Source organism: Drosophila simulans, chromosome 2L (genome assembly GCF_016746395.2).
Source record: "Drosophila simulans strain w501 chromosome 2L, Prin_Dsim_3.1, whole genome shotgun sequence".
In the NCBI taxonomy this organism is placed as follows: Eukaryota; Metazoa; Arthropoda; class Insecta; order Diptera; family Drosophilidae; genus Drosophila; species Drosophila simulans.
The window spans coordinates 6,238,581-6,253,906 of NC_052520.2; the positions used below are offsets into that span (position 1 = coordinate 6,238,581).

Sequence of the window (15,326 nt, forward strand, 5' to 3'; positions counted from 1 at the left end):
TGCCACCTGTCGTTGGAGGCAGCAGCTCCTCCTGGTTTTTGGCAGATCCTGGCTTACGCCAGGTTGGGGAATTGCAAATAAATATTTCAACTGCAGTTGCAGATTATTTTAGTGCTACGGCAACTGGGAAAGTCGTAACAATGCGGAATGGCAGCAACTAAGGCAAACAGCTAGCCAGGTCCGGAGTAGCTCCTCTGGGGGGCAGCAACTTGGCTTAGATTTCTCCGGGGACCTATGATAAAGTGCTCCCCATAATGAAGACAAAATACGGAGCTGCCGAGAGGAGCCAACTTTATGGGGTGTTTTTGGGCAAGGTGCCCGCTATTTATTCAGCCTCGCACAATTTCAATTTGTATCTGCTCGTGTCCGTTCGATTACTTCCTGTTCAGATTGTAGTTCCTCAGATAGATTCCAGCGAGAACCTCCTGGATGCGGCGACGCTTCTTGTCCTGCATCAGTATGGAGACCAGGTGTTTGGGACTCAATCCCCTGGTGCTCTGGCGATCCAAGGCGGCGATCTCGTCCTCGCTAACCAAGTCCTCCTCGTGATGGTCGTCAGCCTCGTTGAACGGTCCATCGGGCAGGGGAATCTCCGCATTTTCATCCTCGGCCGCGTTGACCACCTCCGAATCATCTTCAAAGAGACTTCCATCGCTCAGGTCGTCCAGGTTGAGTCCCTGCAGCAAATCGGAAATGGTGGGCACGAAGGCGCTGCGACGCGAGCTGGTGGAGTTGGAGCTGTTGGAGCTGGCGGGCAGGTAGATGCCCTGCATGTTGTTGGGGTTGATGATCAGGTAGGTGGGTCCTCCTCCCACAGTGTTCCAGTCCATGCCGGGAAACGGTGGCGGAGGACGGTGTTGGGGTGGTGGTGGTGGGTAGTACGGGTAGTAGGGATAGTTGGGGTTGTGGTGGTGGTGTCTATCGGATTCCTGATTCGAGCTGGGTTGCTGCACTATGATGATGGGCTGCTGGGAGTTGCGGTGGCTCTCCTGGTCGCCGCGCTTGATGTTCCACAGCAGGCGAGGAACGATCTTGGAGAAGGCTGTCCAGAGACGAGTGTTGGATGAGTGTCCTCTGGGTTTTGTTCATATTGACTTACCATTCTCCTTTCTGTTCTTGCCACTGGAGGCCTGCTGGGCTGCACAAAAGGCAACCAGAGTTGCGAGGAGAATCAAGACGCTCAGGGTTCTCATGGTATGTCAATCGATAGCTGCTGTAGGTGACTGTGCTCATTCACTGGATATCCATTGCTATTTATACAAAAGAATTACTTCTGCCGAAAGTTCAGTGCGAATTTCACAGCCTAACTAGGTAACTGGGCATACTCGCAATTTATTCATATCAGCTCGTAAATCAACTTTGGCCCAACGCACTCCAGCCTCACGTTTATTACACTCGTAAAGTGAGTCTTTTGAATGGATTCACGGCTTTTCCTTCGCCCTCGGCCGCTTTCATGATCGATTTAGCACTAAGTAGTCTTCTACAGTTCATTTCAGATGTGTGTACTTTCAGTGCCGCTGGGCGCTAATGTGTTTAGTTTATAGTCGTCGTCGACGTAGATATTTATGATCTGTGTACAAAGGCCGGCAGATTGCCGATCGGATCTTTGCGAACTGAATTAGAGGACATTAGCCCCAGCATTAGAATCATTGAACTTGGGAAGAGTTTAGAAAGCCGGTGGTCTCGTTTCCAAAAATATAAATAGATTACTAGTGGCTGAGCTATAGGTATAATAAAAATAAAAGCATGTTTCTCCTATACGGATGCCATTTGATTCGCCATAATAAATCCATTTCCTGTTTTCGGACTGGGCAAACAGGGCCAATGTTAAAAGAGCAAATACTATCTGAACGAATATCCGTTACCAGAGGCGGTAAAAGTAAAAGTTGAGACCATTTCATCCTGTGCAATCAAAGGCCAAAGACAACAATAAGTCCTGTGTATAGCACACGAGGTAAATATTATTTAAGAAATCAAAACACGTAGCCTACACAAAGTACAAATCGCACTCAATCAAAATCACCTCAAGACCGCACACAGTTCCAAAGCTTCCCAGATGGAATCCCGCCATTCAGACGGAGCAGTTCGAGTAGCAGTCGTAAGTAAAAATAAATAAGAGGCCACAGGACTCGGCGCTGGAGCAGAGGGGCATCGGCAAACAGCAACAGGAGCCAAAACAGAAGACCCAAAACCCAGCACAGAAAACTGTCATGTACGAGGATTTAGCAGATTTAAATTCTATTAGGCCGGGCCGGAAAAGCTGGAGGGAGGAAAGTGGGAAAATAGCTGAAGAAAAACTGTGCGCAATCTTTCTGCTCCCAGAGTCCATGGAAATCGCTTTGAGAAACTGACATTTAATACTGACCACAGGCCGTTGGACAAGAGATTCTCTTGGTCGTGCCGTCTGGTCTTCAACTCGTCGTACATCTCGGCTTTTCTATGAAATGAATGGAAATTTATTTAGAGCTTTCAATACTGGCTAATAGGGAACTAACTAACTGAGGAGCCAGTGCAGCCTTAAATTAAATTACTTCTCTGTCAATGAGAAGGTCTACAGTATTAATTGCACAACAATTATGGGTTAGCTAGTCTGAGTTCTGAGTATACAGATTTAACTAAGACATTGAAGGTTGTGGTAATAACACTCCCAATTGTGCTCTGATTTAACTTCTAGCTAACATTACCTAATCAGTATGTATCCTGTGCAGAAAAGAGGTCGTCATCCTCCTTATTATATCCTTATTATTATATATAAAGATTTACATCACTTTAAACTCATCAGCTCATGATGGCCAAGCATTACGCAGCCCCTATTAAAAATGATTTGGGCCAAAGCGGCGTCATTAAATGGACGTTGTGAGATAATTTGGGCCATCAAAGCCTAAAACCCAGTGGTGTCCAAGTGAGGGGGTGGTTATCCTTGAGGCCTCGCAGCTCCGGCCACTTAGCCTACATTTGGAACGGCCTGTGTGCAAACATTTATCGATTGCCGTGACAATCCAATTCGTTATGCTGAAATCTACGGGCTCCCACGGGCGGTCAGTCCACCAGTTTTAGAGGCACTGGAGGAGGGCTTTGTGCGGGGAGCTAGCTCTCTGTTCGGGCAAATACCAGCTACAAACGGCAAAAGAGACTGCACCTGCTGAGCCAGTATGGACCCCGGCTCCACCTCACTGGCACAAATTTGCATCTGCTCTAGCATTTTTAGGTAAATTGACAGTTAAGACGGAACTGGACCAGCCCCAGTTCAAATAGTGGGTTCTGCCGCAGAAGGACGAGTGTTTTTGTGGTGACTTTGCCGAAGAACTCTCTGCTGCGTTTTGAGCTTAATTAAAGTTGTTGTGGTTTCGGCCAGCATCCAGTCGTGTTAATCTCCCTCATGCTCCAATGGCTGCAGATTGGGATAGGTGAAGGATTCCCTGAAATTGCCGGGCAATCTGTTGATTGAGCTTTAATCAACAGGCAAATCGAAGGCATTTAATGAGACACTTCTAGCAATGCCGCACTAAAACTTAAAGTTATTGAAGAAGTGAAAGCATGTTTGTTTATTTGTGCAGATAGTCACTTATTTTGATTGATGACAAAGGGTTATTCGTATCAAGTTTGGCAACACAGCACTGATATCACCGACATCCGCCCCCCAGTCGAAATGGCTTATCACAATCCAATTGCGAATCCCTGTTAGCTGCAAATACATTTGGGCCTCAGCTGAAGCTGAGCTAGCATTTGCACTACATGCCGCAGCTGCGACTGGTGATCCCAGATCGAAAAAGGCATTTCCCTCCATTTCCTGCGCGCTTCCTCTCTGCGCCTGTGTGCGTTTGTGTGTGTTTGTGTGTGGGCACACAGTGCTCCTGTCGCACTGCCAATTCACTTCCGGCGCTGGACAGCCTTGTTTAGCGGCGCACACACTGGAAGAAAATGTGTCCGGGCTGGGTGGGACAGGAGGTTGAGGAGATCATCCGGGCTCAGGGCGGAAAATGAGCTGCTGATTTTCCCAGTGTGCCGAGTGGAGCCACTCAGCAGCGTACATTTTCGGCAGCACGCTTTTCCGCTTTGCCAACGCTGCAAGAACGGAGCACCAGCCACCCACTCGACCTTCCTTGGAGACGGAGCCTCGGCTCACTCAAGTTCAATAAGGATTTCCGTTTCAATTCGTGCGCAGCGCCTGCTTTCTGCTGCTGTCCATTTTCATTTATCGAATTTTTTACTTTGACGACCTTTAGGCCCCGGTCCCAAGTTTTTACACTTTTAGCGCCATCTTATCCCCCACCAAAACCCAACCCACCCACCGCTGGCATTATTTATTTATTTTTACTTTGTGCTGATTTCATGCGTTTGCCCAGCGACTTTTTGGCGTTGCTCTTTGTGCTTGATTTGCTTTCCAATTTTCAATGTGTCACTTTATGAACACGACCATTAATCAAAAACAAAAAAAAATAAAGAGCAAACTGGGGCTGTGGCGTTGGCCAAGAAGGAAAAGTGAGCCAAGAAATTATTGCTTAAATAAGCGTGTTTTACCCCGGTAATGGACAGGACCTGTGAAATGAACCGACCACAGAAAGGGTCTGAGTTGGCATTTTCCCGGTGCTCTTATTGATTTTGCTTTCATGCGTCATTTGCGCGGACTGTGCTTTGCATGCCACGCCCCAATGCTCCAACGCCCCAATGCTACAATGCTGCGATGCAAAAGATTTTCGCGAGCTCATAATTTATTGGTTTCTCAGCCAGATCAGCAGCACGTTAAATAACTACAAATCAAATTATGGCGCGCTAAAGACTTAAGTGGAAATGGAGTGTTCGGAAAAAGGTAACTTTTCTTTCAGCCCGATATATTAAGATTAAGGTAGCTTTGGAAACCTCTTATCAGTATCAATGTTTTATCATGTATTTTCAATAAATTCAAAATATAAACTTTCTGAGTCCAAGGTGCAATCGTCACGACCTCGTTAACAGGCGTGTTGATTAAAACCCACAAGCTAAAGTATCGCATGAATACTAAACTGGAAGTCTTTGTAAAACTACTTTACCTGGTGAGATTAGTAGTATCTACTGGCTTTGTTTATACGAACCACTTAATCGCTGTAAACGATCGTGAGGTGAAGAACCTCTTTAAGAGTGTGCCTTCAATTTGAGATTCTGATATGGTTTATTGCTTTCACTAGAAGAACTTTTGTTGAAGAGTAAGATTTTAAAAAGAGGTCAGGCGATACAACTTCAATACGATATCTTTATTCCAAAAACTGAAATAGAAAAATAGCTAAATATACCCATTTCTAGGCCAACTTATTTAGCGCCTAGTCAAATTATTTAAAAATCTAGATAGGCAAGTGGCATAAAATTTAAATCAAACTTATCTAAGATGCTGGCAGCCGAGAAAATAAAACCCAGCGAGCGAGATGAAGACATTGCAATTTCAGCATTTTATTTCAAGTGTCAAGTGTCAACACGAAAATGATTAGATAGGCGTTGCCAACCAATAGGATTTATCCCCACCTCCCGACCAGGGGGCGTGTCCCGAAAAAGGAAATAAGAAATCCCATTACTCGGTCGGACATTCAGACACGAAGGAAAATGAGGAAAAACAGAAAGACAATCGAGGTAGTGTCAACGCCAGCTGCGACCGGAAAGAAACCCACCTCCGTTCTCCAGTCCGGTTTATGGTGCAGCTTTGATTTCAAAATATTATGATGACTCTTTAAGTTACAACCGCGCAGAAAGGCATTCGTGTTGATATTGAAATCATTTCGGGCTGCAGTCATCTCCACGCCACGCCCCCACCCCTTCCTTTCACGTCATCATCATTCTTATTTATGCATTTTTACTTCAAATTCGCCCGGCTCCATTCCCCTCCTAACTAGACTGGCAACCCAGCTCCACCCACTCCACCTTCGCGGGTTTCCACGGTTTCGGTGCGGGGATGTGGACAGGTGTTTCTTGTAAAGTTGTGTTTCCTCCGTCTCCGCCGCGGGATGCGTGTGTATGTCTGAGTGGGCGGGATGGCAGAATCCCACCTTCTGTGGGCCATTTCGCAAGCTTCTCCGAAGTCTTCCGGCGAATCTCTTTCATTTGTGATGGCTCGGGGCAAAGGTTGTTGCCTTTATGACTTCTTCTCGGCTACGAGGCAATTTGGCATTTGTCTGGGGCCTTCGGATGGTTTATGTTTCTGCCATTGAGTGAAAATTTTATTGTGAGTATGAGTAAAGATTCGTGTTTAGCTGTTTCTAGGTAATTCCCTAGTTCATTATGGGCCAAAGATAAAACGGTTTTATTTAGTTTGTTTATGGGAATTTTAGTCTATTGAAATGTGTTCTCTAATTTCAAAAGACTTTCATTTCTTTTAATTTCGGTGCAGTTGGACAAAAACACTCTGCAGAATGAATAAAGGTCTTCTAACCAAATAGTATAAAACCAAAAAAGCATATAAATTGTAAGCCTTCGTCGCGTCTTTTTCCCTTTTCTCCCTCTTCCCCCCTTTCTCACCACACTTCGCCAAACTGACCACCTGCATTTCCGGTTTTGGTTCTTTTTGCCGTTGTAACTCAACTTTCGGGAAGGTTAAGGTTGCCAGACATTGAAATTAAATACGGCGAAATTGCGCTGCAATTATGCGGTGTCGGAGACATTGAAAAATTATGGCTCTGGGAATTTCTCGTTTTGCTAAGCGAAAGTTTCGCTTCCACCGCCCTCCGATGATTTATGTTTATGACTCCGTAAATGGAAAAGCTCTAGGGCTAAGGCCATAATAGCACTATTCGGCCAACTGAAGGCTTTTGTGTGTCTGCACACTAATGGAAAGGAATTTTACTAGCATGTTTTAATTTGAGACCCAGAAGTTTCTTTGTTAAGCAGCAAATTGCTATTGAAGATATTATACAATTTTCCTCATTCTGTGAAATGTTAAGTTGTGAATTCATTAATGCCAAGCAGGCGGGTAATGCATTCTGCAATCTGTTGCGGACAAAAGATGGCCAGACTTCGCATCACGGCATTCATATGGTTTCCTATCGTACCGCCGATTTCCCCAAACTCCCCCAAAATGCAAGTTGCAAGTACCTAGTTGCTCGTATTATTTTCGCACTCCGCCGAACAACGCAAATTTCCAAACCCCGCCAAGTGAGTCACTAAAAAGTTGAGTTTTATTTGCCTTGCCAGGCGCAACGCGTAAATTATTACACTTTCCCTCCGTTCCCAGCTCCTCCTCAGCAGTGCAGTTGCGTTTTTTCTCCATCTATTTGGCCCGTGGATGTTGCTGTGTCTCCACCATTTAATTGCCACATGCAACACATGTTGCCGACGTCGCCGACGGCGGCAACGCCAAAACCGGCGAAAAAGGAAAGCTTGGAAAAATTAATAGACACAAACCATTTAAACCATTTTTTAATTTGCCCTTTGTGGGCGTCGGGCGACGGCATCCGCAACAATAACATTATGAAGGCCCCCAAAAAGCGGGGAGCGCTGGTGGGACAATTTTTTAACTTTCTGCGGTCCTAAAATTGCATGGCAATTGTGGGTAATGTTATGGATATTTTATGTGGGAAATAAGTAGATCCAGACGATTTGGGCAGGAGGCAGGAGGAGGAGAGTAAAACGCTGGATGATTGCACTGAGGCAAAAATATGAATGGGCTAGACGGAAACGCTTAAAAAGCTGTGAAATATACACATACCCCACACAAAGAGAAGTTTTATGATACTTGACTTTATTTGACTTTAATACTTTAATATAACATTTTAAGTAATTATCATTAAGTTATTATATTTTTTTTTAGCATTACATCAAGAGTAACATCGGTTTGACTTTGAATTGACATGCCACCCAAAGTTGTAATAGACGGAAATGAAGTCCGATGTGCAGCAGCTTCCGTCTAACATCTGATCTTTGGGTCAGACCTTCGGGTCACCAACAATGTGGAGCACTCGAATCGAGGCGCCTCGCAAGCAAGTTGTTCTCCTTCGCTTTCGTCACATGCAAATTGGCATTCGCTGTGGCAACAGCTACCGGGCAAAAAACAGAAATTTCCAGACCGCGGGCCAGACCATTTGCAACTCCAACTGGAGTCCACATCTCCGACCAGCTGCCACGCTTGCCCCACTGCAACTGCCACGAGGAGGTGGTGGATTGGTGAGGAGTTGGGGAGCTGCGGAGCTGGGGAGCTGGGGAGCTGCGAAGTTGGCGTTAAAAGGCCGCCCTGTGGCCATAAAAACTATGCACGACCACGGCGGCGACTGCGACTGCGACTAGGAGCACTGCACTACTGCTGCTCCACTCGCTGTGTGCTCAAGTGGTATTGTTGGTAGAAAAAAAAAGTGCATGCCTTTTATTTTTGGCGACTTTGGCGACGAAAACCAGAAAGCAGCGATACCAACAGCAAAACAGGCAAACAGCACAACAGCAGCTGAATTGCGGCACATTTGCAACTTTGCTGCCACTTCCACTGTCAAGTTGGCGTAAAATTTTTCATTTCGCATATGAAAGGAAGTGTGGGCGCCAGTTTTTCTGCCCCATTCCGCCCCATACCTTCCCCCCAGCCATCATTGTCATCATCTGGCAAAACTCCCCCAACTTTTCATCTGCCGTTTTCATTTCACATTTTATTAATTGCTCGAGTGCATTTTTGCGTCGGCGAAATGCCTGTGAAAAATTTTATTTCTGTTTGATGGAGCCTTTTGATCTTTCCCCCTTGGGACTGTTTAAGAAAATTAAAACTGTCAGACCTAGAAGTTTGCTTATGGCGTTTGTCCCCATTTAACTAACAATTCGGCGGAAAAGTTGGGGCAAGGACAAATAGTTTGGCTTAAAATGCTTAATGACGTGTTTTTGTTATTTAAGCCAATGAAATAGTTTAAGTGAAGTTGCAGATGTATAAGGTATATAAGATATTGGAATCGAGAAGAGATAAGGCAGTTACAAGTCATACTGTACCAAACTTTCTTACACTTTTAACGCCTTTTTAGTTTAAGTTAGTGGGGATGGAGGGCACTGGTTCTATTTCCGGCTGCGAAAGGGCAAAAAAAGAGAGGTAGACCCAGACCCCTGAGAAACTCCTCCTTCGGCGGCTGTGTACGCCACTTTTGCTCAGTTTTTCGCGCTGTTTATGTTTTTTTTTTATTTTGACACGTTTTGGCATCTCGCCGAGGGAAGCGTAGGGAGTTTCGGTCCCTTGAGTGCGTCTGACGTTTTACATAAATTTGTGCTGGCTCAGCCCTGGAAATCCTGCCGCCTCCTTTGCCCCCATCGTGCTGTCATGTGACAAAAACGCGACAGTTTGCAAGGTCACGTCACATTAATTTGCTGACAATGATGTATTTAGGGTGGCCGGGGCCTCGCATGGCTGGCATACTTAAAGTGCCGGCGATTAAGCTGCGCAATTCCAGCAATTCTGCTCTAGAATTTACCTTAATTTCTATACCCATCTTCTCTTCCAGAGCCTGAACATAAAAGTGGGGAAGGAAATGGCCAAGGTGTGAAAAACGACAGAGGAAAATACGAGAAATCAAAATGCCTGCAATAAAGTTGCAAGAATTGAATTCAATTCATTCACGGAGCACCAGGCTGAATCACATCCCAACCGAATGTTCGCCCACAATTGGAGCTCCAGCACTCGAGGAGCGTCAAGGGGGCGAGGGGCACGAGTCGCGGCGCCCTGCAACAAATTATTTAAAAAGTTATTGCCGCATTAAGCGTCATGGTGTTAATAACAGTAAAACTTTATGTTGGCTGACACTGACTTTGATTTTATTGGCCAACCGATTTGGAATGGGCACGGCAGTCGGAACGCCGGAAACACCAGCTGCCGGAGGATCCAATGGGCTGCTGGCGGAAATGCCAATCGGTGAGTACAGTCGAGACCTATTTACATGTTTTAATTTTAAATATTATTTTCAAAAACTATTATCTGTTGGGGTTTTTAAGATATATGCCATAAGTGCAGGAATATCTTATTTCAGCGAAGAGCTTGTAAAATAGCATTCTTACTAGGAAAAATGTCCTAGCAACACTGATATTTGTAGTTCACCTGTTACTTTCAATGGGAAACGTACGTTGCAATGTGTGCACTTCCCATGAAATACAATTTGTGCATTTCGACAAAAAGAGTCACATGAAAATGTTGAAATATATTAAAATGTATTTTCGGCACGTAACGAAGACAGCTTCGAAAGTGGAAGAAATTCGTGACCAAATTTTACATCGCATATGCATGGGTTCAGCTACATGGACATATGGGCAGATCTCGATCCAAATGCATTGTGTATGCTGGGAATTTCGAGTTGAGAGCAGAACTCCAAGTGCACCGGCACCGATACAACTGCATTTGCATTTAGCAATCAACATGGAAATCAATCAACCGCAAAACGGAAAGGGTCATGATCCCGCAGCCAAACGGCTGCTCCTGCTCCAGCTCTTCGTTCTTGGCCAGCGCCGGCTGCTCAAGTATTTACCAATAACACAAAACCGTAACTAATAATTGTTGGGCCAAGGAAGTGGTCCGTCCAAAGACCGGAGACCGGAGACCAGAGACCTGAGAACCACCCGGCACCCACTCGACCACAACCAATTACGGAAAATTTACGCAAAGCGCCATTGATCCGTAGACTCCGGCCCGGCGACGTCATTAATAAACATGAGGTTGGTCATCAGCCGGAGAGGATGGGGCTCTGGTCAGGGATAAGTGGGCGTGGGGCGGCGCACAGTCGGATGGAGATGGATGCTAAATCGAAGCTCCACGGCGGCTCTTTTGATAGATGACTGCATCTTCGGTCGCTCGGACACAACTGCTCCTCGGCGGCTGTTGCTGCTCATTACCATTGCTGATTGGCCGAGACCCGGACCCACTATATACAATATCTACAAGATACAGCGCTCGCTCACCTGTGCGTGTGTGGTCCCTCTGAAGGGGCTTTGTTATTTTTTTCCTGCTCGTCTGGCGAGCATAACAAATTATCTGGTTGCTGTGAGCCGTCAACTTGTTTTCAGCATTTGGAAGGCGGCAACAATATATATGGCCCAGCATCCAGATAGCAGCACACACTCAAAAATATTCATGCCTGAAATCTCATTTTTACTTTAACTTTAGTTAGTAATTATGGTCAATACTTAGGAAATGGGATTTGAATTTTATGTTCCTTAGGTACGTTATTTAAGCTAGCAGTTAGCTGCGCTACCATTTCTTCTATTTGTATCTGTATCTCTATCTGTATCTGCAGCTGTATCTGTTTATCTGTATCCGTAGATATATGTAGTTGTCTGCTGTTGAACACACATATTTTGCGATACGTAAATACCGACAAGTGACTGCCATATTTCATTTGACCGTGGGCACGTTGAAACGTTTTTCGAATCGCTCTGCAGCGAATAAAAAATTACTTCGAACCACATTGGTCCCCTTTCGACCAAGTTGCCGAGCTGGCTTTACTCTGTATTTAAATTGATAATGCTAAGGCCCAGACCGTTTAAATGGTCGTATAAATCGTTTTGAAATGTGCGTTGAAAACTGGCCCATGGATCGAATGCCCAGACCCTCCATCCTTCAATAAGCCCACGGGTTTACATGATAAATGTGCGACAGTTAGCATTTTGGAGGTCAAGTGGTGTCTGCCCAGATGAATGATATGTACACCGGGTTTCGATTGGGAATCTGGGATGTTCTTGAAAAAGGAGTACTATGTCTAGCCTTAATTTTAGTTAAGCTACCAATTTCATTCAGATAAAAGGTGCTTTGGATGCAGTTTTACAACTGACCAAAATCGAATTATATTTCTTTATAAGCTGAACAATTTTATTTGATTTTTGCAGAGCACTAATCTGTGCTTTTTTTAGCCAATACATCGCATAAAATTTGGAATAAATTTTCCAAACGATTTGCAAAATGCACAGCGTGGCCCACTTTTACCTTCTAGCAGCGAAGTGTCTTGCGTTCGAACAAGTTAATACCTCGTCCCGACTTCCCCCTTTTGTCTGGTGCTGAAAAACTCGGGCTGAAAACCTGATATGAATGGGTATTAGATGTTGTGTTGCCAGAAACAGTGGCCAGCACAATAAATTGGACGCGAAACTACGGGAATGCATGTAATTTGGCCCGAGCTCGGAGGCGATTCCACAGCACCATAAAATCACCATTTAAAGTGCCGGTAGCTGGGACTTTCGATGGTAATCAAAAGTAAATACGACACTTAACCACAGCTGCTGGCTGGAAATTAAAGTGCAGCTGTAGGAAAGGAGTGCGCAAAAAAAAAGATACTTGCGGCGCTTGGAAAAACTTTATTAAATGATGATCGATCGGAATTTAATTAGCTACAAATGAATTAATTTACAAATGGAAACATATTTTGCCCATGTAAGAGCAGCAAAGTGGGTGGGATTTTTTACTTAACTGCTATAGGTAGAGTTGGCTAATTAGTTGAAAATAATAATCATATTTTGTATCATAACTATATCAACTATATGTAGTTTCAAAAGGAATATTCAGAAAATTGAATATGATAGAAAAGAATTTATATATATTATATATATTTATATTAAGTGATTTTTTATTTGCTATACTTCAGTTTTATTTTTATTATACCAAGGGTATATGTGCTTCGGTTTGCCCAATCTAGCTGCCCTTTTTGCTTTGTTTAATATGCCGAATAATAGCGTTGTCACTTGGCCACTCATTTTTTCACAGCTCATTCGTTTCGGCGTTGTATGGTCAGCTACTTTTTAATTGCATTCATAAGATACACCCGCTCGTCGTCCCCAATTGAAAGCCAATTAAAATACGTGCGTAATTTGTTTACACAGTTCTTGAATCCCCTTTTCAGTTTCAGCTTCAGCTTACTTTCAGCTTCAACAGGCCGTGGCCAAAAGTTCTGTTTGGCCAGTGGGGGGGGATGGTATGAAGTGTGGATTGAATGAGGGGGCGTGGGGGCGGTAGAAACCTGGTCATAAAGCACGCCCTGTTGCTTTTGTTGTTTATGAGCGCCAGCAGATACGCGTCATTAAGCGCGTTTCTGGCGCGTTTTGCTCGCTATTTCCTCGCTGTTTTGGCCGCCCAGGAAACTTTTCCCGCTGCCTTTGTGTGCATGTAACTCAAACATTCGCCAATTCACTGGAGTGGCGGCGGCTGAATACCCTGCAATGCGATCGCAGAATGCCACTTTGCCAAAATCAACATGCCAACAGATAGTTGAGTTCCGCAAACCAGTGAAGTGGTTAAGGCTCAGCAGACACAGGTTTGATCCCACGGAAAACGCTTTCATAACTGAGTTTGCAGCTAGATTTTCCATTTTCGCACTCCCCGCCGCAGCTGCAGAGATGAAAGTGTATCCGCTGTGTTTGTCAGCAATTTTCAGGGCTTAGCCCACGCACATATGTATAGTTCGCATCAGGACCTTTGGTCCTCCCCCCACCCCTCGGGAGGATCCTTTCGCCCTGCATTGAACTGTAAAATTGTGTAATTTTCAATTTCATAAAGTTTCGCGGTGTTTTCCTTTGTTTGTGTTGTTTTGCCCGCCCGCCCGGCCAAAGAGGGAACTTTGAATTATGATTATCGCACACACACGCGTAACTGCAGCGGACAGGGGCAAGAAGAAGCGGCACGAGCGAGCGGCCGGGCAGCGCACTCAAGTGCAGTTAATTAAATTTTGTGCAATTTATTCTGCTCAAAACTTTTCCAGCTCCAGCAGCAACAATTGGAGTTCCTCCGCCGCACACTGGGCTGATGCCAGTTCCCTCTAGATATTTTGCTATTTTTTTTGGATTTAACAAATTGATTGATAGATCTACAAATGCGTAAAAGTCTTAATTTAAGTAATTCTTTAGTTTGTACTTGGTTTATCTTATATGACAAATCGGATAATATGTAACTAAGTTTTTTAAAACACAAAAGAGTGCATAATGAACTGATTTGATCATACTTGCTTGCATACTAAAAACTTTGAACAATTATTTTGCGATTGCGAACCACTGTGCGTGGAGCTTTGTTTACTTTTCACTTTGCAGCTCTGCATTTCGCCGTCAAAGTTTCGCAAAATAGTTTTCTCCCAGGGAGATGTTTTCCCGGGTCTCGCCACCTTTGTTTATTCGGCCAAATATAACATGCTCAAAGCCACCAAGCATTTGCCAGGCCGTCGCCTTTGAGTTGGCATACTTTTTCCACTTGCCTGGCAATCATCCGTCCTCCGGAGAGACGGAAAACGCTGCCGACTGGTCGGTCCATTGTTATAATGGATATGCTGGAATCCAAATCGGGATCATCCATCAATTACGCACACAGTTTCTGCATTTCCCGCCAGTTGCAAGAGTTTTGTATGTTTTTCAATAATTAAAAATAATTTATTTATGTTAATATTGAGGGATGTTCCGAGTAGTGGAAGTTGAGTGATTGCAACATCTACTGCCAACTTTGGCCGTCTGTGCATAATTAAGCTATTGCGTTCTTACTAAATGAGTTTTCAGAACTGCAGACAGAATGGGCTAAATAACTAAACAGAAAAACCATGCTCTGGAAGCATTGAACACATAAATATTGTTTATGTAAGTAAACATTACGAGGGCAATGCGAGCGAAATAGATGAATATTTGTTGACTTCACTCGCTGCGATACTGAAAAAAATTTGTTTATGAGTAAGTGTGACGCCAAATGGTTTTTAGAGTGTCGAATAATTTAGTCAAAAGGGGTTTGTATAAAGTTCAGCCTAAGCGGTTTTTATTAATTAATAAAAAATAAAATAAAAATAAAAAAAAAAATATTGTTAAATGTTTTATAAGTTGCCGAATGCTTATTTGCTGTTTTTGTCTTAGCAAACTTGCCTAGCATCCCATTTTCCAAAACTATCTGAGCCGCCCTCGCAGTCTTGAGATCTTCCATGGCCCTTGAGAAGAAACTACGAAAAGGGTCACTGCGAGCATGGGTATCCATATCCATATCTGCAGATGGCGCGATTGACCGCCTCCAAAGCAGCATACTCGGTGGGAGTGGACGAGTGGGATTGGGATTGGGAATGGGAGTGGGAGTGGGCCTAACCCTTGTCTGGTGCGCCGGGTCGGTGCTCAGCTTTGACTTATGGTGCTTAAGCACTGAGTGATTGCATCTAATTATTCACAGAATGATAATATTCTCGATATTTTGTGGAAGCAGCAACAACTTGCACCGAGCACCGAGGGGATGACGATGATGATGATGTCTGCGATGTCTCAACGACCTATTCATGACCCCATCGCGGTCCCTTGGTTGGGAGGGGGGAAGGGGGCGTTGCCCCATCATTCTTGGGAGCAGTGATGATAATTGCGCTTTTCATTCCCTCTCACAGATTGATGGCGAGTGAAAATTGAGTTGCTGAAAT

The 15,326-nt window shown here is 44.4% G+C and overlaps 2 protein-coding genes across 2 annotated transcripts in view; one reads left to right on the top strand and one right to left on the bottom strand.

Annotated features, from left to right (window-relative positions):
• LOC6731190 (discoidin domain-containing receptor 2) overlaps nucleotides 1-15,326 on the top strand; it is a 78,737-nt gene that overhangs the window by 10,130 nt on the left and 53,281 nt on the right. The window contains exon 2 of the mRNA XM_016179647.3: nucleotides 9,429-9,835. Coding sequence (XP_016023734.1) covers nucleotides 9,502-9,835 — 334 coding nt within the window. The 5' untranslated portion in view covers nucleotides 9,429-9,501. The remainder of the gene's footprint in view (nucleotides 1-9,428; nucleotides 9,836-15,326) is intronic.
• Nucleotides 292-1,260, bottom strand: LOC6731188. Its single transcript, XM_002078311.4, has 2 exons — nucleotides 1,100-1,260; nucleotides 292-1,042 (listed from the first exon to the last, which is right to left on the bottom strand). The coding sequence occupies exons 1-2, from the start codon at nucleotides 1,191-1,193 to the stop codon at nucleotides 375-377; spliced, it is 762 nt and encodes a 253-aa protein (XP_002078347.1). The 5' UTR covers nucleotides 1,194-1,260; the 3' UTR covers nucleotides 292-374.

Excerpts from the sequence above, each read along its gene's own strand:
- LOC6731188 (XM_002078311.4), bottom strand. The coding sequence starts at position 1,193 with ATGAGAACCCTGAGCGTCTTGATTCTCCTCGCAACTCTGGTTGCCTTT. Across the intron at positions 1,043-1,099 it reads CAAGAACAGAAAGGAGAATG|CCTTCTCCAAGATCGTTCCT; the intron begins GTAAGTCAATAT and ends GTCTCTGGACAG.